A 26,326-nucleotide genomic window follows, 5' to 3' on the forward strand; every position below is an offset into this window, starting at 1 on the left:
AACTCTGAGCAAGTTTAGCAGATGACCAGTCTAGGCCACAGGTGAGAGGCAACAGCCCCAGATGAACGGTGCCATTGTCTTCCATATCGTTCTTAGTCACCAGTTCTGTAGACTGTGTTTATTTTCATATCTACTCCTTCCTCTAAAGGGGCACAAGGCTCTGGATAATCCAGGTCCTGCCCTCCTCACATCCCTGGCTTTCTTTTCCCGCCCTGCACCTGGGTTGAGATAGCTCAACAGTTCCCCACAGAGTCAAGACCTTTCTCTCTGTCCTTTTCTCAGGCTGCATTCTCTGACACTCCTTCCCCAGCTTGACATACTCCTGTGCCTTTAAGGCCTAGCTTGCCTACACCCTCCCAAAAAGTCATTCCTGTCTCCTAGCTTGCCTACACCCTCCCAGAAAGTCATTCCTGTCTCCATGGATGAGACTTTGTCCCCTAAACGGAAATCAAGGTTCCTAGAAAAATGTGCTCTCGCTCTCTCCCTCTCTCCGCCCTTTCTATTAGATTAGCCTAAAGCACCCTGAGGACAGAACTCCCAGCACTTTCTTTCTTCACTGAAACTGAGGTGAACGGATGAACGGCAGTTTCCTCACCCTTTTCCCAGGTCACCTGTTTCCCGATGACTAACTGTAGAATGAGGCAAGTGCTAAGCACCAAAGAACTCAGCACTCAGTACCTGGACGGCTTCAGAAGCAGACCACGTGTGAATGAGACTTGATTCTTCTCCACGGGCTTGCCTGCCTACCAGGATGATTAGCCTCTCCTGACTTGGGTTGGACCACCTAACAGGATACAGACCAACCCCCCACTATTACCTCTGCAAAGATCCACCAATCAAATATATCCCAGCTCAAAAGCATAGGAGGCACAAAGCAGAAGTCCTTCAAGACATGGTGTGCACCTTTGTATTTCCTGAGGTGCCAAGCCTGATGTCTTTCTCTTAAGTGGGGCTTGACAGAATTTGAAGAAAGAAGATCAGAGTGGGAGAGATGGATCGGGAGGTAAAAGTATTAGATCTGTTCACTGGAGGACCTGAGTTTGATTCTCAGAATCTATGTAAGAAGCTGGATTTGTTTCTGTAATTTTAGGACTTCTACAGGGAGGTGGGAGGCAGAGACAGGAGGATGTCTGGAAGCTCACAGGCCATCTAGCCTGGAGTGTGCAATGCAGCAGAAGAAACAAGGAGACCCCAACTCAAAGTGGAAAGCAAGAACCAACTACTAAGAGTTGTTTTCCACATATGTGCAGTGGTGTACTTGAGTGCTCGAATGCATACAAACCACACACACACACACACACACACACACACACACACACTATTAAAAATACTAACACCTGTATTCTACCGTTAGGGATTCTGAATGCATTATTTTTAATGTATTTATTTTACTTTTATGTGTATGAATGTTTTGCCTACATGTAAGTCTGCATCACCCTGGCACCTGCAGAGATCAGAAGAAGGCATCAGATCCTCTGGAGCCAGAGTTACAAGCAGTTTGTGAACTGACTGATCTGGATGCTAAGAACTAAACTCCAGTGTTCTTGTACCATCTTTCCAGGCCTCAAAACCATTTTAAACTTCAAGCGATCTAAAATTTCCTATGCCCAGTTCATACTTGTATCAAACATACTTGTATCAGGCAATAAGCAGCGTCTGGTTTTTGTGTTCTGTCCCTAAGACACTCAGAGTCTCCGTGGAGAGCACACACATAATGCAGCGTGCTGGAGTTATGTCCTGAAGGAACATCACGTCATGATGAAATACAGAACCTTCAGGGCATGAGTGGCAGACTCTGCTGTAGCCAAGTTGCAGTCTAGGGGCCACATGCAAGCCTGGTCTTCTGAGTGCTGTTAAGGACACCTGATGAAAGAGGGTTAACATGATTTCAGTGCTTAGCTGGAAACAATTTATTACTATGTACAAGCAACAATGAGCCATTCACCCCAGCTGAGAGCCTCTTGGCCACTGAAGCTCTACATGCAGGACTTCTCTCAGAACAAAGAGGCACTAAGGATAACTTATTTGACCCTCTGGCAACAGGAAAGCACATTTTCGGCCCCATTCAGCATGAGTTTTAGGAATGTCATTTTAAGCAAGGAAAACTTAAATCTCCTGCAATCAGAGAAGCTCATGCCAGGCTGGTGCTCGCATCACTTGTCAGGACACTTTGACCAGATAATGGAGTGCACCGTGCTATAGCTATGAGAAGAAGCACTGTACTCATCCGGGTCTCTTCTAAACCAGCCCAGGGCTGGCTAATGCAGCACAAGTTTAGTAAACACTCTGAGTATGTGTCACCTACACAGACAGTGTCACAATATATCTGTGTTCTCAAAGTTCAGCCTGATGACCATTCATTGCAGAACCGCCCAGCAACTCCCTACTATCAGGGTCCTAGCTCCTTTCAGACTTTGGCAGGTAGCTGTCAAGGACAGGAGCCAGGCACACGCCATTTTAAAGCACAGCCTAGGTAATTCACAATACACTTGTATTTTTAAAAAATGTCAAAAGAAAAGACAAAGTCTTGTTACATTGAAGTTTGGTGCTCTTATAAAATAATTCACCACTAAAGTGATCTTTGGAATGCATTTCCAGTAATAACTTGGACCTTTTATGTAACAATTCCCTTCATTACTCTTTAATGGCATTCAAGCTGAGTCAGTTTCAGACAATGCTATTATATTTTCAGCAAGGCAATGAGGCACAGAATGGCTTCCTGAGGAACAACATTGATGGTTTGGGGCATTAGCTGTGTGGGAAGACTTGACATTGACCATCTCCCTCTCTACAAGGAAATGAAAAGTCTCTATTTAAAAAATTTCCAAAAGCCCTCTAATCTGACTTTTAAAAAGTAGAACTTTACATGAAGGAAGATTAGGGGAAATCTTTACATGAAGGAAGACATGGGGAAATTCATGTTGGCAAACAAATGTTTACCAAGTAAGTATCTGCCACATAAAGCCAGCCCTTAGGTAAGGGACAAAGAGGTAAACGAGACGAGGTCTTTACCGTCTAAGTGACAAGAGCAGTGGCAGGGACAGGGGACCCTTGTGCTGTGGAGAACCAGCAGTTCATCTGACCAAGGGGTCACACAAGCCGCTGGGAGGAGATGGATTGCTGCTGGACCCTGAGGACCCTGAGCATCCCAGAAAGGAGGGTAGGGGAACATGTGTCCAGGGGAGGGCCCTGAAGCCTGGGGCTGTTCCCGGGGCCTCCAGGATGCAGCTGGACAAGTGGGGGCTGCACAGTGGGCAGGACTGCCTCGTGCAGGCGGAAGGCTTCTACGGGTGGCCTCTGCTCCTCACTTTCTACATTCTGTGAAGTTAAAGTGGAGTCTCTTTTCAATTTGACTTTTCAGAATATATACTTGATAGAAATCCAAAACATATATATGAATATTCACCTTCATTTCAGGAGCAAGCACAGATTATTCAAAAGCATAATCAACAGTATGGGATTTTAAAAGGTGCCTGCTTCTTTACCCAGTCCACCATGTGCTTCTGTGCCCAGAGAATCCCAGGGCATCTTAGTAGGAGCGCATAACTAACTTTTGTTTCTTTGAGAAACTAATGCTTCTGCCCCTTGACTAGTTCAACATCATTGCAGAAGCTCTTTCCATCTAAATTTAAGGTTATCTGTAAGAACATGCTTTTCAAAAACAAACATTTCCTCAATTAAAAAAAATTAGTACAAGCTGGGCGGTGGTGGTATACACCTGTAATCCCATCACTCAGGAGGCCGAGACAGGAGGATCTCTGTGAGTTTGAGGCCAGCCTGGTCTACAGAGAGAATTCCAGGACAGGCTTCAAAGCTACAGAGAAACCCTGTCTCAAAAAAAAAAAAAAAAAAAAAAATTAGTGCAGATTTTAACTGAGGCCCAAATTCAGAATTGTTTACAACTGAAACCAAACTTGTGGGTGGGGGAGTGTGGTGATATTTTATTTGTACTGAAATGTTATTTTAATTTTATGTTAATAAATAAAGTTGCCCTGGGGTCAGAGCTATTAGAGCCATAGTAAGAGCGTGGTGGTTAGAAGAGCTAGGTAGATTTCTGTGTGTTCAGGGATACAGCCAGTATTGGAGACATACGCCTTTAAGACCTGGAGGGCGGTACTTACAGGCAGTGATGAGGCAGTCATGTGGTTGGGTTTACAACCAATGAGAAGGCAGAACAGAAATATTATTTAAACAGAGACACAGGAAGTACCTCTCTCTCTCGCTCGGGGAAGTTAGGAGCACTGCAGGAGGTAAGATTTTATCTCTGAGCTCTGACCTCTCGGCTTTCTCTTTTACATTGGCTCTGTGTTTCTTATTTTAAAAAGACGATTGGTTACATCTACATCTGGCGCCCAACGTGACAAGAATCCATTAAAAACTGCTTGGGGCCGGCTCCCTAGCCGGAGCAACCGGCTCCCTAGCCCCGGCCCAGGTCTGCTTGGGCTCAGGCTGGACTGTGAGCTGCTTGCTTAAAGCCAGTGCTACAAACAGCTCAGGCCTGCCCTGCTAAACAGGGCCCCTGCCTGTAAAGCCAAGCCTTGACTCGGCTCAAGAGGGAACAAGTGGCTGGCTTTAAGTTTTAGCCGGCTACCCCTTCGCTTTCACTTTCACTTTCGCTTTTGCTTTCTCTCTTGCTTTCTCTCTGTCTCTCTGTTTCTGTCTCTCTCTCTCTCTCTCTGGATTCACACCTAGGACACTAGGTGGCTCTTTTGAAATTCGCTCGGATTTCTACTGTTCTACGCATATTTGGTAAGTCATAAAGGAAAAAATGGGTTTTCTGTGTACATTGGAAGAAAATTGGGTTTTTGAAATTTTAGGCAGTCTGACAATGGAACAACTATATGAGAAGATTAATGTTGATCGAATTATGCAGTTTATCACCATGCTTATTCTCATTTTACTATTTAAAAAGATAGTCGATTTAAGTGCCAGGATAACAGCTTTAGAAAAACCTGTTAATTTTAACAGTGAAGTTGGTTCAAGTTTGGATCATAAGGTTACAGAAAGAAAGCCTGTTTTCACACAGTCATCCTTAATTTATCCTGTAACCGTACAGCAGATGCCTGATCAAATGGCTACACAAAATATCTGGGCTCCAATTGAACTGATGGATTTTAAAAGGTTTAAGGAGGCAATAGTATCTTATGGCATGCATTCCCCATATGTAAAGCAAATGTTAAACTCTTGGTCAACATATAATAGGATTATACCACAGGACTGGCGGGACCTTGCACAAGCTGTTCTGGAACCCAGCCAGAGAATTCAATTTCTAACGTGGTTTAAGGAGGAAGCTAGAAATGTAGAAACACAATGGAGGGATAAAGGAATACAAGTTTGTCAGGATCAGCTTATTGGAGAAGGCCAATATGCTTCAATACAAACACAATGTTTATATGATGTTCAAACCGTAATTTTATGTCGAATGGCAGCCTTGAATGCATGGGACAGAGTTGAGGAACCAGGAAAAAAACCTGAGTCATTCACAAAGGTTATGCAAGGCCCCAAAGAATCTTTCACAGATTTTTTAGAAAGACTGGCTTCAGCAGTAAACAGAATGGTCTCAGGATCAGAAGCTAGTAAGGCAATAATTGAAGCTTTGGCATTTGAGAATGCGAATGCAGCATGCAAAAGAATAATCAGGCCGTTAAGGGCAAGATCTGCACCTTTGGAAGATTGGATTAGAGAAACAATTAATGTTGAGGCTGATGAGCATGATGATACGTGGGTAGGAGAAGTAATTTCAAAAGGTTTGAGGAGTGTTAGATGTTTTGGGTGTGGAAAGCAAGGACATTTCAAAAGGGACTGTAAACAGGTCATTCCTAGAAGCAATGTTTCTTCAAGGAACAATGGCAACAGAATGCCCCTTCCTTCTGGAGTATGCAGAAGGTGTGGTAAGGGAAAACACTGGACCAACGAATGTAGATCAACAAAGGACAGACAGGGTAATCCTTTGCCTCAGTTTTCGGGAAACTCCCGGAGGGGCCTCATGCAGGCCCCCATAGCAAAACCAGTTCAAACCTTTCCTGCAGCTGTAGAGGAAATCCCTGCTCTGAGCGATGAAATAACCAAATGACTATTGGAATAAATCATGCTGGTCAGGATGATGAAAAAGAGAGAATAGAAAATTCAGGAGAAAACATAAAGAAAATTTTTTGGCAAACTTCTATTAATGAACAGAGACCAAAATTAACGATAAAAATAAATGGTATTTTGTTGTCTGGTCTGGTAGACACAGGTGCGGACATTACCATAATTGCACCAGAATTTTGGCATCCAGCTTGGCCTCTTCAGGAGGTAAACGTTCAACTGTTAGGAATTGGGACATTATCTGGAGTGAAACAGAGTGCAAGATGGCTCGAATGTATAGGTCCAGAAGGACAGAGAGGAAAATTAAAACCATATGTCGCTAACATAGCTATGAACCTGTGGGGTCGAGACTTGTTGCAACAATGGAATACTCAGATTAAAATCCCTCCAATCTCAGAAACAAATCATAAACTAGCACATGTTTCTGAGAGAAATATTAGAAGGCATTATTTTGAGTGGTCACCAGCCATCCATATTATACAAGAACAGGGCACAACAACTGATAATCCTCCAAAAATACCAACAGCTCTACCTTTAAAATGGTTAACAGACAAGCCTGTATGGGTTCAGCAATGGCCTTTAACAACAGAGAAACTCCAGGCTTTAGAAGAGCTGGTAGAAGAACAGTTAAATGCTCAGCATATTGAACAGTCAACCAGCCCTTGGAATTCTCCTGTATTTGTTATTAAAAAGAAATCTGGTAAATGGAGAATGGTAACAGACATTAGAGCAATTAACAAAGTAATTCAGCTGATGGGCTCTCTACAATCTGGAATTCCTTTGCCTACTCTGTTACCAAAAGGATGGCCTCTCATAGTTATTGATTTAAAAAACTGTTTCTTTTCAATACCCTTACAAGAAAAAGACAAAGAAAGATTTGCTTTCACAGTGCCTACTTATAATAATTCTCAACCGGTTAAAAGATTTCAATGGAGGGTCCTCCCACAGGGAATGTTAAATAGCCCAACTCTGTGCCAATATTTTGTACAACAGCCATTGGAAGTGATACGTAAAAAATTTCCTAAATCTATAATTTATCATTATATGGATGATATTTTACTAGCTGACTCAAATGCAGATACTTTAGAAAGAATGTTTGAAGAAGTAAAGAAAATTTTGCCTTGCTGGGGATTACAAATTGCTCCTGAAAAGATACAAAGAGGAGATTCTATTAATTATTTAGGATATAAAATAGAGCTACAAAAAATTAGACCCCCAAAAGGTGCAAATTAGGAGAGATAGACTACAGACTCTTAATGACTTTCAAAGATTATTTGGAGATATTTCTCATCTACGAACTATTGTTGGGGTAAAAAATGATGAACTGACTAATTTGTTCAAAACCTTAGAAGGTGACAAGGACTTAAATAGTCCAAGAGAATTATCACCTGAAGCTGAGAAAGAATTGGCCTTGGTAGAAAAGAAAGTACATGAAGGGCACGTGGATCGTATTGATCCAAAGCTGGATTGCATTTTGGTTATTTTACCTTCTAGGCATTCCCCTACTGGAATATTAATGCAGAGGGAAGATATTATATTGGAATGGATATTTTTACCAAATAAACCAAATAAAAAATTAAAAACTTATGGGGAAAAAATCTCTGACTTGATTTGGAAAGGAAAATTGAGACTTCGTCAATTAGCAGGAATAGACCCAGCAGAAATTGTCGTACCTTTAACTAAGGAGGACATTGAAAAATTATGGACAGAAAGTGAACCTTGGCAAAGAGCTTGCAGTAATTTTTTGGGAGAAATTAACAGCAAATATCCCAAAAGCAACAGAATTGATCTTATAAAGAGAGCTGATTGGATCTTGCCTCGAATTGTACGGCAAAAACCCATATCTGGAGTTTGTACATTTTATACAGATGCCAATAAACAAGGAAAGGCAGGTTACAAATCAGAAAATTTAAGTAAAGTGGTACAAGGTCCTTATAATTCAGTGCAAAAATCAGAATTGTATGCTATTCTGTTGGTATTAATGGATTTTTCAGAACCTCTCAACATAGTAACTGACTCTCAGTATGCTGAAAGAGTGGTGTTACATATTGAGACTGCAGAATTTATCCCTGATGCTTCAGAATTAACTTCACTATTTATTCAATTACAAGATACAATCAGGAAAAGGAGTCATCCTTTATATATAACTCACATCCGATCTCATACTGGTCTGCCAGGCCCTTTAGCACAAGGCAATGATGAGATTGATAAATTATTGATAGGAAATGTGCTGGAGGCCTCAGAATTTCATAAAAAACATCATGTCAATAGTAAAGGTTTAAAAAAGGATTTTTCCATAACCTGGCAACAAGCCAAAGAAATAGTAAAGAAATGTCCTACTTGTTCCTTCTATAATCAAACGCCATTACCAGCAGGATGTAACCCAAAGGGTACTCAGAGGAATGAAATCTGGCAGATGGATGTGTTTCACTTTGCAGAATTTGGAAAACTGAAATATGTACACCACACCATTGATACTTATTCAGGATTTCAATGGGCAACTGCTCTGAGTTCTGAAAAAGCTGATTCTGTAATCACTCATTTGCTAGAAGTTATGGCCATTATGGGTATACCTGCACAAATCAAAACTGACAATGCTCCATCATATGTCTCTGTTAAAATGAAACAGTTTTTTGCTTATTACAATATAAAGCATATTACAGGCATACCACATAATCTACAGGTCAAGCAGTTATAGAAAGATCAAACAGAACTCTGAAGGATATGCTAAATAAACAGAAAGGAGTAACAAAAACCCCCAGAAATAGACTGCATAATGCTCTTCTAACTTTGAATTTTCTGAATGCCAATGAGAAAGGAACAACAGCTGCAGAGAGACATTGGGTAATAGAAAAAACTACAGAATTAAATCAGCCTATATACTTTAAGGATGTGCTGACCTCAGAATGGAAACCAGGGTATGTATTACGTTGGGGACGAGGTTTTGCTTTTGTTTCTACAGGAGAAGATAAGCTGTGGGTACCATCAAAATTGATAAAGGTTCGATTTGAACAAGAGAAACCTCTTAATTAGAGGAGGTGATAGTTCATCAACCAGCATGAACATCCAATTTAAACTAACTTGTACCTATAACACATGTCTTTTCATTTAATCAGATAATAACTTGCCAAAAAGGAACATCCCCAAAATTAGTCTTGGGGGAAGGTTTTTGTTTTTGTCTTTTAGGAGAATGAAGGTTAAGGAATCTGAAGGACACAAGACAAATGAGACAACTGAAGAAAAGGGACAAATCATCTATCCCAGGAAACAGAGTATATGGGAGTATATGGCATATGGGTATATATTATCTAAAAAATTTTATGTCTTCTTAAATGTTTGTTTCTGCTTTTCTCTAAAGATTTAACACTATTTGTTTTCTAATAGTCCCAGTTCAATTAAAATTTAAAGCTGACTTTGGAGTTGGAGAATGGCTCTCTCCTTCTTTAAACTCAAGCATGTTGTTAAAAGGAAAATGCAAACTCCCTGTATCATGCCAGAAAGAGCCATTTTCTGCTATGGGACAGGACAAAAGTCAAATTAATTAAGGGACTATTCTATTACTAATCTCAACTCTTTGATTCTATTCTGATTCTTTAAACTTTTCTTAAAGTATAAATTTTATATCAAAATTTACAAGATTAATAGATACATATACATTTTAAACTTTGTTAAGATAGGAATGGTCATATAGAGTACTAACTAATTCTAGAAAAAAGGCTTCAATTAGCTGCATATATATGTCTTTGTGTTCGAGTCTCTTATCAGTTTTCTGCAGGAAATCATGGCCAGGCCTAACATCAACTGAAGTCTCCAGGAACAAAATGGGGCCCCACAACAACAACAACAATTCCACGTGGACAATAATAATATCACTGAACTGACAAACATCATCTACAGATCAGCTTTGAACTACAAGGTGCTCAGAGCAATTTTGAGATGACTAGCTGAGATGATCCAGTCTCAAAGACTACTTGAATAAGGACTTGAGATAAACCCTGAACTTTGGCTTTATACACAGACTGGATAATAATGAAGGATATAGTTACCTTTCCTAGAATTTGACAATTAACCTAAATTTTTCTTTCAGGATAAAGATAACTTCGCCCATACCCAGCAGGAAGCAATTTTAAGAATATGACACCCACATTGCCAAAGAAGTGGTGTGGGGCAGGTGGTTTTCTGGTTCTTTTAATGGGTTTTGGGTCTGGGATAATTTTCATTGTTTAGGGGGTTTGGTTACAAGTTGTTGTCAAGGGTTAGGAAAAAGGCTAAGCAAAGGAGATTAGATTTAAGGTTCTTGTTTAAAAAAAAAAAGAAAGAAAGAAAAGAAAAGAAAAAGACAATTACTAGTTTTAAATACTTTACATTATTACCAACTATTAGGATATAAAGAAATGAAAGTTAGTACTTAGACATTACAATAGAAATTGTAGTCATATTAGATATGTTTTAAAAATTGAGCAGATATATTTTAGACAGGTCATCTTCAAACCCTTCAGAGATCTACAGAATATGGCATTTAAAATGTTTTAATAACTTAGAAATTTTTCTTTTTTGAGACATGTCGGCTCCTGGCAGTACCAATCTACTTCAGAGAAAATATGGGCATTGAAGAAACTGCATATGGAGTTAATTTTCATTGTGGCAAAAGTTAGCCACTGGACAACAAAGTATCCTCAAATCAACAGGACAAAATGGACAGACAGAACACGAAACAAAGGACTACCGATTCCTGCCAAAACAAGTGTGGTTATGGCTTTATCAAAAGGCATCTTCTGAGGCCAGGACAATATGGCACCATCCCTGAAGTCGCCTTCACAATCTGGAAAAGGTACAGTACCCTTTTCTTTGAAGGCAGCTGAACAGGCAGTGGGCCGATGGCTTCTGTTGTGCAATGGAACAGCAACTGAAAGCTCACGCCTCTCAATAGTAGACTGGCATTTAATAGAGGGATGTGGAGAAGGGGATGCTTAGATGAAGCCATATATACACAGCCAAGAAGAATGGACAGCTGAATTCAAAAACCATCAACAATTTCCAGAATTTAAAATCCTGAATCATGACATGACACTAGTGGAATTCAGGTGTTTCTGGTACATGGACTGCTCTCACCCAATGTGAGGTTGAACTGTTGACCTTGTGTACAACCTACTTCACAAATGAGTCTGTCAGATACCATAAGCCTATAGGCTGAAGATGATGCCCCAACACTGTGGAGAAACCTCAGGTGACTGTCCAGGCAGCTGGCTGTTTCTGTCAACTCACAAAATTTTTGGAAGCTGCTTTTGTGCACTTCTTGTTTTTATTTTTGTTAGCTAATATTATTTCCTTCTTGGGTCTCTGAGGGAGTTGAAGATTAGTTAGTTATAGTTGAAGATTAATTAGGATAGAAAGTGAATTAGATACATTTTGAACTTACTAACATAGGATAGATAAGGGAATTATTTTCTCTGATTTGTCAAATACAAATGGACTAGACATCGTTTAGGTATTTGTTAATTGTATATATTGTATATAGTTATTGTACTTTTGTATATAGTTTTTCTTTTGTTAGTTATAACCTTTTGCCTTTTTTCTTTTTATTAAAATAGAAAAGGGGAAATGTGGTGATATTTTATTTGTACTGAAATGTTATTTTAATTTTATGTTAATAAATAAAGTTGCCCTGGGGTCAGAGCTATTAGAGCCATAGTAAGAGCGTGGTGGTTAGAAGAGCTAGGTAGATTTCTGTGTGTTCAGGGATACAGCCAGTATTGGAGACATACGCCTTTAAGACCTGGAGGGCGGTACTTACAGGCAGTGATGAGGCAGTCATGTGGTTGGGTTTACAACCAATGAGAAGGCAGAACAGAAATATTATTTAAACAGAGACACAGGAAGTACCTCTCTCTCTCGCTCGGGGAAGTTAGGAGCACTGCAGGAGGTAAGATTTTATCTCTGAGCTCTGACCTCTCGGCTTTCTCTTTTACATTGGCTCTGTGTTTCTTATTTTAAAAAGACGATTGGTTACATCTACAGGGGAGGGTCAGCATCTGACTGCTGAATGAAGGCTTTTGTCTTTAGTGTCTGCAGCACGAACATACTCTGCACGGTATTTTGAGTACTGCCCATGGGAAAACATGTGTGTGCACCACACAGGGCAGCAGGTGGTGCGAGAAGCAGGCGGAGAAGGTGAGGTTCTCTAAGAAACGCCCCAGCACAGTGATGCCCCCTCAGGGGGCCAAACAGAGGTATCTGGGCTGATCACCATCAGGGCTCTAGTGTGTGTTGGACCTTTTACTACAAGTGATCTTAATCATTTTAACTATCACCTACCACACACTTATTATTCGGCACTTGACAGAATACACTCTCAAGTGTCAAAGTCAATGAGTCAATGACTTAATGAGAGTATTAGAAAAACAGTCTTGGTGAGTGAGGTGGCCTGGACCCAGAAAGACATTTGCAACATATTCTCTCTTAAGTTTGGATTCCAGTTCTGATTCTTTAGGTGTGAGGAGACACAAACCAGGCAAGGGCAAGAGGGACCAACATGGGCAGTGGAGGAGCTCTCGTGAGGGGCATGGTAGGGAACAGGTGCTGTGAAGAAATCAATTAAAAATGGCAGGGGGCGCTAACTAAGGAAGGGGAAGGGAAGAATACAGAGGGTCAGGAAGGGAGAAGGAATAAACACTAAGGATGTTTGAAAAAGCCGTGGGTAAACATATTACCTCATATTTACATAAAAACACACAGTACATAACAATCCTGTCAAGAGCCATAGACTCTAACAAAATCCCTAGTGCCAAGCATGGGAAACCTCCCTCTGAATTGTTGGTTAGGAGGTCCAAGAGACTCCCAGAACAATACAGGCTATCACTGTTGTCCTTGGTTGCTTCAGAACTTATCACGAAGATGCCACACACTTAGGGTGTTGGGCTGGGAAGAACGGGACTGGAACTGCCCTGGAAAACCCCTCCCTTAGAACCAGCTCTCAGGGTCTCACAAGGTCCTATGCAGCTGCGATGAACTCTAACAGCCACGGCAATATATCCGCAGTGGTGCGGCAGTGTCACTCATGGGTCAGGAAGTCAGACTTCCAGACCGCTGCCCAGCACAGAGGCCAACCGTGAAAAAGGAAAATTGTGTCTGTATACCAGCGCCATGACAGAGACCTGAAACTCTATTTTGTAACATTTGGGATATATGGGATGTGTGTGTGTGTGTGTGTGTGTGTGTGTGTGTGTGTGTGTGTGTGTGCACACGCGCGCGCGCACACACACACACACACACACATATATATATGATATATATGCTCATGGCCTAATTTCATGTATAGTTTGTAGAGAGAACAGAAAGTCTTTATAAAGACAGACACACAGGAAGTAGGTCTCTTTCGGAGAGGTAGGACCACCTCGAGAGGAAGGGTAAGGTTTTTAGCTCTTAGCTCTGACCTCTTGGCTTTCTTCTTTGCATTGGTTCTGTGTTTCTTATTGAATAAGACAGTTACTTCTACAGCAGTCTGTACTTTTAACCATTGAGCTATCTCTCCAGCCCCAAGAACTTATTTGGAGAACTGGGGGCTGAAGAGATGGCACAGAGTAGTTAAGAACACTGGCTGCTCTTCCAAAGGACCCAGGTTCAATTCCTAGAACCCACATGGCAGCTCACAACTGTCTGTAACTCTTATTCCAGGGGATTCAATGCACATAAAAATAAAAATTGAAAAAAAAAACCCTATATATATAAAAAAAGAAACACATAAGGGTCAGGCAGTGGTGGTGTACGCCTCTAATCACAGCACTCGGGAGGCAAAGGCAGATGGATCTCTGTGAGTTCGAGGCCAGCCTAGTCTACAGAGTGAGATCCAGGACAGGCACCAAAGCTACACACAGAAACCCTGTCTCAAAAAACAAAAACAAAAACAAACAAAAGAAATTGAGAACCGAAACAATACTTTATTGTAAAGGGACTAGCATTTAATAGCTCTTCAATAAATATTACTCTGCATAGAAGAAATTTTTCACTAAGCAGATGAAAGTATGGTAATTTAAAATAATTTTTTCTTGATAAAAATGTTCTGGGATTTAGCTACTCAAACAGGCTGGAACCATGTATTTGGAAAATGTAGAATCTTTCATTTTCCAGACTCTGAGCCTGAATCAAGCTCTCAAGCCAGTTGATCTACTTTAGAGTTTGATGTATCCATGAAATAGACTTTGTCCATGTAATTATTTGAATAGTTCTGGGAAAGTAATAGGAACAAAATGGCTCAGAATTGCAAATGCAATAAAGATGAAGCAAAAGGATATTGTAAACATGGATTTTATGGGGGATGGAGATATGGCTCAGTGTTTAAGAGCACTAGCTGTTCTTCCAAAGAGGAACTGGGTTCAATTCCCAGTACCATGGTGTCTCACTGTAACTCCAATTCTAGGGGATCTGATGCCCTTTTTTGCCTCTTCTGGCAATGCATGAATGTGGTGCAGAGACATACATGTAGGTAAAGCTCACATGTATATAAAGTAAAATTTAAAAAGGAAAAATAGATTATAAAAGAAGTAGTGTTGGTCAGGCAGTGGTGGCACACACCTGTAATCCCAGCACTTGAGAGGCAAAGGCATCTCAGTGAGTTCGAGGCCAGCCTGGTCTGCAGAGTGAGTTTTAGGACAGCTAGAGCAGTTACACAGAGAAACCTTGTCTTGAAAAACAAAAACAAAAAACAAAAACAATAACAAAAACAAAAAAGCAGTGTTGTGAAATACTCCTTTTGTACACTGTGAAGATATGTTGCTCTCATCGTTAATAAAAAGCTGATTGGCCGATGGCTAGGCAGGATTTTGGGGGCAGAGAGAATTCTGGAGAGAAGGTGGAGTATGAGAGGATAGCATGGGACTCGGAAAAAGCAACATGGGAAGTTCATAGTGAGAGGACCAAGCAGACACCATAACAGGCTACTTAGTCTTCTCTCAGAGATCAGGCTTCAATTTCAGTTTCCTGAGACTGAACAAGCAGTTTCTGAGTCACAAACAAAGAGCAATTTAATCAATCTCCAACACTCCCCCCCATTAGCAAGGATGAGGAGGGCTGATACATGCAGTATTAGACCAGTCAGCCTCCACAGTCAGCAAATAACCACATAAGGACAAAGCCTGGGACTTGTCTAGGCCTGCCCCCAAATGGAAACTGTAGCCCTGACCAGCTCCTAACTAGCCCTAGCCAATTAGAATGTACTAATATGATTGCCACTAGCTTAACCCAATCAAATGACCTAATTGCTCTAGGACTTCCCCTTGGCTGTGCTTAAAAGGAGCCCACATGTCCTTATTGGGGTCTTCACCATCTTGCCTTTGTGTGGGATGGCAGGCCCCAGCATGCTGGAATAATAAACACTCTTGCTAATTGTATATGTGGATGGTGGTCTTTTGTGGGACTTCTCTAGGACCCTAACACATAGATGAGGTAAACGAGCCTCGGGGCAGCACATAGATTAATAGAAATGGGTTCATTTAAGTTGTAAGAGCTGACTGGAGACAAGCCTAAGCTATTGGCCAAGCATTTTTAAATTAATAACAAGTCTCTGTGTGGTTATTTGGGAACTGACTGATGGGATAGAAAAGTCTGCCTACAAAGTAGACTTTGGCAAACTTGTTTTCTGGGGGTAGATAAAAAGAAAGTAGTATAAAACTTGCTATTTCTATTTGTAAATGGTTCAAACCTGAAATAAAAGTCTCAGAAAAAAATTCATTGGGAAGGAAAATTGCTGATTTAGAAGCATTTTTAAAGGCTCAGAAAGGTCCCAGTATTGGATGCATGTCTATTAAGGAGTGGTACAATTTGGATCTGGAGTGTCCACCAAAGGCCCATGTCCTAACTGCTTGTCGTCAGTATTGAGGGATTGTTGGGAGGTGGTGGAACCTTGAAGAAATGAAGCCTTGAGGCCTGGGATTGACCTTAGTTTCAGAGGGCTTGCAAGGCCCTGAGTCCACTCATCAGCTCTGAAAAATAAAAAAGAAATGAAGCCTTGAAGGAGGAAGTTAGGCCATTGGAGGTCTACCATTGGTAGTGTTGGTATCCCAGTCTCTGCCCTCCCTCTCTGATTCCTGCTGCCAAAAAGAGAATGGACTTCCTCTGCCATGTGCTCCTGCCATGAAGCACTGTGAAGCCACAGGCCTAGCAGCAAGGGGATCAAATAAACCCCTGAAACTGTGAGCCAGAAAATCCTTTCCTCCTTTAGGTTAACCAACCACCTCTGGCAGTTGTCACAGTGATAGAAAGCTGACCAACACAGGGATCCTAAAGTGTGATTCTCCAGATAATCCCTAGAAGCATTTGGTCCATAGGAAAACCATTGTATGTAAAAGACAGCTGCTCATGGCAGACCAGAGAACAAGGGTCTCCTAGAACCATAGTCACTTTTTAGATACTTAAAAAGATAACCTCTCATGGTACTTTTCTCCTAATTAGTAAATGATGATGACCATTCTAACCTGTTTATCTGTTACCTAAAACATTGGTTGTGTGGCTAATTTGGAATGTGGTATAGAGACATTTTATATCAATGTTAGCAATACTGATAAAATACAATGTGAAATAAAATAAATAATAATAAAAAATAGAAAAAATAAATAAAATAAAAATACATGAAAAAGTATGCTTGCATTGAGAGGGAGGATAAAATCTCCCTGGGATAGAATGGTGACCACTACAAGACCCAAATACAAATATCAGACAAATACCACTGTTTCACAGAGATCACACACTTTTCTCTTTCCCTATATGGGACTCAGGTCTGTGATGTCCATCAGGTCCAGGACTAATTAATTCCCTACAGTCCTTTTAGGAGCTTTGTCCTCTGAGAGGAAATTAAAGTGGTAAGCCCTCCCTAAGACAGACGAACACCAAGAACAGAGTCCCAAGGTTAATAATTCCAGACACAGTGCTCGCCTTTAGTGGTCCTCAAAATTTACCCCTAACTATTTTTAAACTTTATTTAAATTAACATTATTATTATTATTTTTAAAAAGATTTATTTATTTATTATGTACACAGAAGAGGGTGCCAGATCTCATTACAGATGGTTGTGAGCCACCCTGTGGGTGCTGGGAATTGAACTCAGGACCTCTGGAAGAGGAGTTGGTGCTCTTAACCTCTGAGCCATCTCTCCAGCCCTACCCTAACTTTGACTGATACAGAAAACAGTTAATCCCAGGCCTCCCAGGACACAGAAAACCAGGTTAAATTCCTTTGTTCAGGTATTTATGAACAAAAGTACAGCCTAGAATTTTCTGTTGTTCTGAAGGTCTATGCCATTGTGAACACTTCATCTGAACCTGGATTAGTACCACAGATAAGTCAGAGCAATTTCTACCCAAGCAAGATGAAAGGCAGACGGACTGTTGAGGAAGTGCGAGGGCGTTGCTGGGACTTGACGTCACATCATTCCACCAGACTGCTCCCCCACCTTTTCTTTATAACTGTTAACTAGAGCTTTGCACAGTCAGAGGCGTTTATCAAGTCTTAAATCGACACAGCCAACTGGCCTAAGAAATGTTTCAACGAATGCTTTACAGACAAAGGCAGGATGTGCTCATGTTGTTCAACATGCAGACCCACAAGCAAAACCCCATCTGTAAGGAGAATGAGCAGCAGTGGTGGGTATCTGGACAGCTCCTGTCAGTCTCCCTGCTGCTTGACTGATGAAGAAATCCAAACAGGGACATACAAAAGCCCCACACTCCTAGGAAAAGGCAAGTGTCCTACAGGCTCAAGAAGCCAGCCTCAGATTAGTTTCTGATAAGATTAATCAAGCAGCGACAGCCTTCTCCAGTGAACATGCCTCCGGGGCCCTTGGGCGGGGTGGGGCTGGGGGGGGGGTACTCGCCTTCCCTAAAATACAGTGAACTGACTCACCCCACTGAGCCACCTGTAGGCCTGGCCACCTCAGTAATAAACATAAGCCACAGTTCTAAGTGACAGCAATCCATTCCCAGCTTGGTATGTTTACCCAAAATAAGCTCTTGTTCACAGAACATCAACAGTTTGCCTTGGACAATAAGAATTACCTTTGACAAGCTAATTATTCCCGCACAAAATAAATATTAAAAGATTGAAAGATTAAAACCATGTGATCACTTCAGTAGATGCACACAAAGCATTTGACAAAGTTCAACATCTACTTGTAATTTAAAAATAAAACTCTCAACATAATTTGCAGAAAGGAATTTCCTTAAATGGGAAAGCTATGTGAAGATCCTGGGCCAGTACTGTAATCAGCGAGGAAGAAGAACTTCTCCCAAGAGAACTGGGCTGGGCCATGGCTGCCCTTCTTCCCACGTCTACACAACAGGGCACTGAAGCACTAGTCAGAGAAAACAAACAAGGGGCCGGGGAGATGCTCAGCAGCTAAGAACCTGGTGCTCCTCCAGGGCACCCAGCTTTGGTTCCTAGCACCCACATCTGGAGGGTTATAATCATATGTAACTCCAGCTCCAGGAAATCTGGTGCCCTGATGCCCTCTTTTGGCTTTTGAGGGCAATTGCACCCAGCCAGGTACACAAACCTACAGGTGCACACACATACACACACACACACACACACACACACACACACACACACACTTAAAAAAAAATTTTAAAAGAGAGAAAACAGATGAGAAATGAAAGAAGTCATCCACAAATAAATAAATAAAATTATCTACTTTTGCAGATGATACAATCCTATGTGTAGAAACTCCAAAGAATCCATAAAAACTTTTAGAACTAACAAGCTGAATAGAGTTTTAGGAAACAAAATCAATGCAGAAAAAAACAATGTGTTTCTTTGTGCTAAGAACATCTTATCTGAAAAGGCAATTCAATATGTCATAGCATCGAAAAGGATAAAATAGTTAATGTTTAACCATGAAACCTACAAAACACAGATGAAAGAAACCAAGGAAGATACAAATAAATGGAAAAAGATTCCATGTTCATATATTAAGAGAATTAATATGTGTATATTATGTGGAGTGACACAAGGATTCAAAGCAATCCTCATTAAAATCCCAACATTGTTCACATAAGTTTTATGGAACAATAAATTCATATATAAAATTATATAATATAAAATTCATATATAAAGTTCATAATTTCATATGGAACCATAAAAGATCTTGACTTTCCAAATTATCTTGAGAAATAATGAATCTGGCACACAATTTCCTGATTTCAGATTGCATTACAAAGCTATAGTGATCAAAACAGTGTGGTTCTGGCACAAAAATACGCACATAGCCCACAGAACAGAACGGAGATCTCAGAAATAAAGCTGAACATATGTTACATGCTTTTTGACAAGGTGCTAGGAGTACACAATGGGGGAAGGGAGAGTTTCTTCAACAAATGCTGCTTGGAGTACTGTATGCTTACATGTAAAAAATTGGACTCTTTTCTTGTACCATACACCCAAAAATAAACCTCAAATGGATCAAAGGCCAAAACATAAGACCTGAAACCATAAAAATTATAGAAGAGAACACAGGAAAAGGCTGCTTCACATTGGCCTTGAAAATAATATGATGCCCAAAACTGAGGTACTAAAGAAAAAGAAAACAGACTATATCAAACCAAAAAGCTTCTGTATGACAAAAGAAACAACCAATAAAGTTAAAAAAGTATTTTGAAAGCACATATGTAACAATAAGCTAATATTCAAAATATATAAAGAACTTATATAACCCAGTAGTAAAGAACCTAAACAACCTGCTTAAAAAGAGCAAAAGGCGTGCTGGAGAGATGGCTCAGGGGTCAAGAGTGCTGACTCTTCTTCCAGAGGACCCGGGTTCAATTCCCAGCACCCACATGGCAGCTCAGACCTGTCTGTAACTCCAGTTTCAGGGGACCCCGACACCCATGGCAAAAATACAAATGCACATTAAAATAAAATAAATTTTAAAAAAGAGCAAAAGACCTAAATAAACTTTTTCCCTCAAAAGGAGACATACCATGTCCAACGGACACAAGGAAAGGCACTCAGTATGTCAAAAGCACAGTGAGGTCTCACCTCACACCTGTTAGGAAGCTTGTTGTCCAAAAGCTAAAAGGTAGGTGTCGGCAGGATGTGGGGAAGCAGGGGCCTTGCACATGGTCTACAGCAATGACAATTGGTACAGCCTATGGAAGACTGTATTGAGGTTCCTAAAAAGTGAAAATACCAGTACACTGAATCCTTCTTCTGGGAAACTCCTCCTCTCGGGGGAATGAAAGTCCTTCAGAGCAGTATGTGTGTTGTACTGCAGCCCTTCTCCCAATAGCTAAGATACAGACAGACAGCCTGAGTGTCTGTAAATGGGTGACCAGCTAGATAACCACGTATGATTTAGGTTTAGGAAGGGACCTCTGTGCTAGGAGAAGGCTCAGAGGGCCAAGTCTTTGCGGCACAAGCACAAGGACCTGAATTCAAGTCCCCAGATTTGTATGTTAGTAAATAAAGTTGCCTGGGGGTCAGAGCTAATGGCAAATCATAGCAGAAGCTGGGAGGCGCACGCCTTTAATCCCAGCTCTTGGGAGGCAGAGCTAGGTGGATCTCTGTGTGGCCAAGGATACAGCCAGCATGGAGACACATGCCTTTAATCTCAATACCAACCACAGAAGGTCTGTACAGACAGGCAGTGACGAGGCAGTCATGTGGTTGGGTTTACGACCAATGAGAAGGCAGAACAGAAAGTCTATATAAGGACAACCACACAGGAAGTAGGTGTCTTGGCTGAAGAGGCTAGCTGCAACAGTGAAGGGTAAGGCTCTTAGCTCTGACCTCTTGGGCTTTCATCTTTGCATTGGCTTTGTGTTTCTTATTTAATAAGACAGTTACTTCTACAGTGCACTAAATGAAATAAACAAGAAACAGACAAATTCCACAGGACTTTTCACATGTGGAATCAGAAAAGGCTGAATAAGTGGCTACCAGAGCTGGAGAGGTGGGGGAAATGGAGAGAGAGTGGCCAAAGGACACAGAACTGCCTCACACCAGAGCTCCTCAGCATCTTTCAGTCACTTCATGTGGTTACTGAAATTCTGCAGTATTCCTTTTAATAGTTTTTCTTTAAGGATTATGAAATATGTACTTTTTTTGTCTTATTATTTTGAGACAGAGTCTTATACTGTAGTCCATGTTGGCCTCAACTCAACTTGTAGCAATCCTCCTGCCCCAGCTTTCCAAGTTAAAGGATTACAGGTGTGAGACACAGCCCTCAAAAAAAAATATGTTCTTAATATTTCATAGTCTACTAAGAACCAGTGCTTTACAGGTCCCCCATGCATCCTCTTAGGCTTTATAAATCTGTCACATTTTCATGTCTATGTACACTGAAAACTGTTAAATATAATAATTTTCACTTCCAGTCTGCAAACATGTTTAAGATCTCCAGAGCAGAACATTCCACTTGTCCAGACATTTGCCATCTCTGCTGAGCTCATTCCATCCTGGTGTTGTGGGTTTTCACTTGGCACCTTTTCCTTCTGTCTGACTTCCCTTAGCAGACACATTCGTATTCAGCGTCTTCGCTTTCCTTTGTCTTTGAATACGTTAATTGACGCCCACTCATGAAGGAGGCTTTCGGAGAAATGCAGAAGTCTGGGTTGATGGTTCTCTGTTAGCACTTTAGCTGTGTTTGCCCACCTCCTAGCTCTCCTGGTTTCTGGGCAGAAATCTCTGGTTATCCAGCCTGTGTTCCCCAGTAGACAATTCAGGGATTTTGCCTATTTTTTTTTTCCCTTTGTTTTTCTGCTGCTAGTTGGCAATGTGATATGAGCGTGGGTTTTATGGATTTATTCCATTTGGGGTTGGTTCACCTTCTTAAGTCTGTGAATTTACAACTTTAAACAAATTTGGAAGCTCTTAAGGCATTATTAAATGATTTTGAGGGGCCCACACTTTGGTATTTGAGATTTGGGATCCCAGAGGCATAACCAGGAGGCTCTTCAGATTTGAACACTTTCCTCTGTCACCCAGACTCCAGCTTCTACGATGAGTCTTTGCATTCGCTGACTCTTTTCCCTGTCGGTTGCTCTCAGCTTTTGCATCCATCCCCCGAACTTCTTGGTTTGTGGAACACTATTTCCTGTTTAAAAATTTCTACTTTGTTTTCCTTTGTATCTCCTATTTCTTTGCTGAGGTTTTTCTATTCTAGTATTTTAAGACTGTTCATTATATATAAATACACATATACATATGTATATTTTAGTATTTTAGAGTAACTGCTTTAAGGCCTTTGAAAGATGACTCGTGCCCGGCATGGTGGTGCACACCTTTAATTTCAGGAGGCAGAAGCAGGTAGATCTCTGTGAGTTGAAGGCTAGCCTGGTCTACAAAGTGAGTTCCAGGACGGCCAGGGCAACACAGAGAAACCCTGTCTAGAAATACTGGGAAGAAAAAAAAAAAAAAGGAAGATGACTCATGTATTTATGTCTTTTCTGTCATTACTGGTGCTTTCTCCAAGTGATTCAAGATTTTCCAGGGATTTTTTTTTTGTTTTGTTTTTGGTTTTTTTGTTTGTTTTTGTCTGCTGAATAAGAATGGATTGTGCCCTAGGTATTCTGATCATACAACTCTGGGGCTTATTTAAATCCTAGAGATAACAATGATCGTCTCTCCTCTCTCTCCCTCTCATCTTCTCTCTCCTTCCCCTCCCTCCTTGTGACCCCTTCAACTTTAAACTGGTCAGGTGCAGGATGCCAGGTTCCAGCTGCCATCATGCACTGTCATTCCAGCGTGGGCTCAGAGTTCAAGTGAGTCAGTGTTCTTTGATGCTTTCGTGAAGTCCATCACTTGGGTAATCAGCTGAGAGGCCTGAGCTGTGCTTGTCTGTGATTTTAGTTCTCCAGTGTCTGTGGTATGAGAATGTTAAGGCAGGCATCGCCTGGGGTGAGCCTCGGAGTCCATGAGGCTGGCATCTCCAGTTTCTCTCTGTGCTGGTTCTCTGGCTAGAAACCTGGGGTTCTGGTCATCCCATCCAGCCACACTTAGCTGTGATTGGCCTAAATGGCAAGGCAGGAGGGAGGGAGGAGGGAGAGGGAGAAGACAGGGAGAAAGAGGGGGAGACTCACTCTGAGAATGATGTTTCCTTTCCAGTGATGGAGGCCAGAACTACATGGATCCTCTCAGAGCTGTCTGCACAGTACGGACTTTGGGGTTCCAGCTGACACAGGTCAGGGCACACAGGAGGGGAACCGTGAGAGTCACAGCAGCTCCAGTGCTCCTTCCTGAGGCATGTATAGCAAATGTCTTTTGTCTGCATGTTGGCCATGCTCTGCAGCGCTGTTCAGTGGGAAGGTAGGGTGACAATGCTTGCTCTATTTGCCTCAAGTGGAAACTAGATTTGTGGTTAAAAGTCTAACATCAATACAGCTAAGTCATCATTTAGTTAGAATTTGCCTGGAATAGACTTTCCAGTCAGGCCCTTAGACACCACAGCCTAATGAGGCCCTGCCTTCTAGTATTTCTATTATTTCATAACAGTGCTACAGGCTGGTGGCTAGGCCTTCAACATGTAAGATTTTGGGGACAGTGCACATCCTCATGAGAACCATCTGTAATATCAAGGGGCTCATGGAAGGCTGTTATGCTTACAATGCAGGTACCTGACATACATCTTACTTAACTGTTATAACTAACCTTACAATAATAAAATATTTACTAGACCAGAGTCAGGTGGAAGCCAAGAATTTAGTTCCCCTCAACCCTGAGGCTGGAACCTTCTTCACATTAGTGTACTGCTGCCTCTCTGGTGAGGAGGAGCCCCTGGCTGCTCTTTGGGAGATACTCTGCAGTCTATCCCGGAGGTGGTGGGTATTAAATCCACTAGAGTAAGGAGAGGACCTATCTTCACAGTAACTGGCAGGGATCTCCAAACACAGTGCAGGTATATGTAGCTACCCTAAAGCAGACAAGGTATCTGTGACTCATCCAAACCATCAATTTCAGGGTTGTGTGTATTTGTCTCAATTCCAATGATACACAAAGTGAGCAACTCTGCACCAAGACTACAGAAGTGAAACAACTGAGTTTCACTTCACTTCAAAGCTTATATATAAGTTTAGGATTAAGCACAAATGTTGGGCCAGGTGACTTGGGGGTGAATTTTACATATGGCAAAGCTTACTGCATGATCATGAATCTGGTTCCTGGTTCTGGGAATCTAGAAGCAAGACTCTAAGTTACTAGTTGGTCTCCCCAATTCCAGCTTCTCCTGGCCTTTTATCTCCCCAAACAGTTGCTTCTGTGTGGTTTCTCACTGCTTATTATATTTTCTTTTCTTTTTCCTTTCTTTCTATTCTCTTCTTTTTCCTTTCTTTTTCTTTTTCTTTTCTTTTCTTTTCTTTTCTTTTTTTTTTTTTGAGACAGGGTTTCTCTGTGTAGTCCAGGTTGTCCTGGAACTTCACTCTGTAGACCAGGGTGGTCTCAAATTTACAGATATCCCCTTGCCTCTTCCTCCTGAATGCTAGAATTAAGGGCATGCACCACCACCACCTGGCAAAGCAACTACATTTTGGTTTGTTTGTTTTGTTTTTTGAGACAGAGTTTCTCTATGTAGCCTTAGCTGTCCTGGAATTTGCTCTATAGACCACACTGGCCTCAAACTCACAGAGATCTACCTGCCTCTGCCTCTCCAGTACTGGGATTAAAGGCATGCACCACCAACCGCCTGATTTTACTATGTTTTCTTAATTCTTCATCCATGGCCTTCATATTGTGGTTCCTAGTTGATATGTTTTCAATTTGAAATGTCCTCCACAGGCTTGCAGTTTGAAGGCTTGACCCCCAGCTGGTAGTGCTATTTTCAAGGCTGTAGGGCCTTTAGGAGGCAGGGTCGGCCTGGCTGAAGTAGATTTCTTGAGGTGGGACTTGGAAGGTCATATCCACCTCTGGTTCTTGACACAGTTTTGCTTCCTGGTTCATCCCATGTGAACTACCACTGCCTCCCCCGGCCACAGACCATGCTGATGTCCCTTCTACAGTGGAATGGAATCCCTCTGAAACCCCAAGTCACACTAACCTTCCCTCCGTTCAGTTGCTCCTGTCGGGTGTTAGCCCGTCCACACCCGGGCTCTCCTATCCCCACTGCTTGTATCCTCTTTTCCCGGCACCCTCATTCTCACCCCAAGCTGCTGCCGCCACCACTCGTGCTCCCCGATCTTTCCTGTGCCCTCCTGAAGCACAGTCCATGTACTCTTTTTCCACCGACGGAAATGCTGTTGGTCTCTTTAAGTTTCCCTTTTGTTCACCCAGTGGACATTTGTCCATGCCATGAAGAGTGGGCTTCTCAGGTTGCCTCTAAAGTGCCCTTTCCCACAGCCATCTGAAAGACATCATCATTTTTATTACTCATCTAGCCCAGTTGAGTTTCTTTGTTAGGGGGAGCTCTCCTTCTGGTTATAACAAAGAAAGGGATATTTATCTAGAGGAAAACTTTAATTATAATCGTGAGTCTCTTAACTGAGGTAATCATAAATTATGTTGCACAATTGTTCTTAAATAAAACAATTTTAATATTTGAGTATGTGAATTGCTCTGCTTCATGCTGTGAAAACAGCCCAAGATAACAGCCTTCATTTCATGGTGGGTTTTTTTTTTCATCATCTCCATTAGAGGCCTGGCTTGCTTTCACCCCAGAGCTCATCTTTTCTGCCATTTCTTTGCCTCTTATCACCTCCCTGTTCTCCAGTCAGCCAGTCAAGCGGGTGGGAGGACTGAGACTCAGCAGTCCAGTCAGCCGCAGCATGCCCCGTCCTCCCATCCCCTGGGGAGGTGGGGGTGATAGAGGGTGAGGTCAGAGAGAAAACACACTCTGACGACTAAGATTGAAGAAGCAGGAAGACGCAGGGAGTGAGGTGGGAGGGACCTACCGCAGATGTCTGGAATTCTTACCAGCTGTTGGAATCTCTAGTGAACTGTAGTTTTTCACCAATGGGTAGTACTGACCACACATATTCAAGAGAGGAGGGGGAAACACATTCATGGAGAAGTCACTTGGTAGTATGTCTTCAGAAATTTGGAGGGTTAGGCAAACTGAAGAGAACTGGCAAAATCTGTGGCATAGTTTACCCTGTTGCGGCTTTCTCTTTCACAACACAACCACAGTTGGCTGCAAACCCCCACATTTCACCAACTAAAATTGGACAAAGACTTCTTCTACTTCACCAATCTATGTCCCATAGACGGGTCACTGCTGCTTTTGCATTCCAAGGCCCTCGAAGATGCCACAAAAATAGTTTTGCCCTCA

General features: G+C 41.6%; 1 protein-coding gene across 13 annotated transcripts in view; it reads right to left on the reverse strand.

Annotated features, from left to right (window-relative positions):
* Kbtbd12 (kelch repeat and BTB domain containing 12) overlaps window positions 1–26,326 on the reverse strand; it is a 79,653-nt gene that overhangs the window by 35,808 nt on the left and 17,519 nt on the right. For 4 of the 13 annotated variants that reach the window (XM_076567286.1, XM_076567285.1, XM_076567289.1 and 1 more), the window contains one exon: window positions 16,072–25,402. The exons of 6 other annotated variants lie outside the window; for them this stretch is intronic. In XM_076567286.1, coding sequence (XP_076423401.1) covers window positions 25,308–25,402 — 95 coding nt within the window. In that variant the 3' untranslated portion in view covers window positions 16,072–25,307. 3 more of the 13 variants (XR_013049990.1, XR_013049992.1, XM_076567287.1) reach the window with 2 other exon arrangements.

The sequence above is a fragment of the Peromyscus maniculatus genome, chromosome 3 (assembly GCF_049852395.1).
Source record: "Peromyscus maniculatus bairdii isolate BWxNUB_F1_BW_parent chromosome 3, HU_Pman_BW_mat_3.1, whole genome shotgun sequence".
In the NCBI taxonomy this organism is placed as follows: domain Eukaryota; kingdom Metazoa; phylum Chordata; class Mammalia; order Rodentia; family Cricetidae; genus Peromyscus; species Peromyscus maniculatus.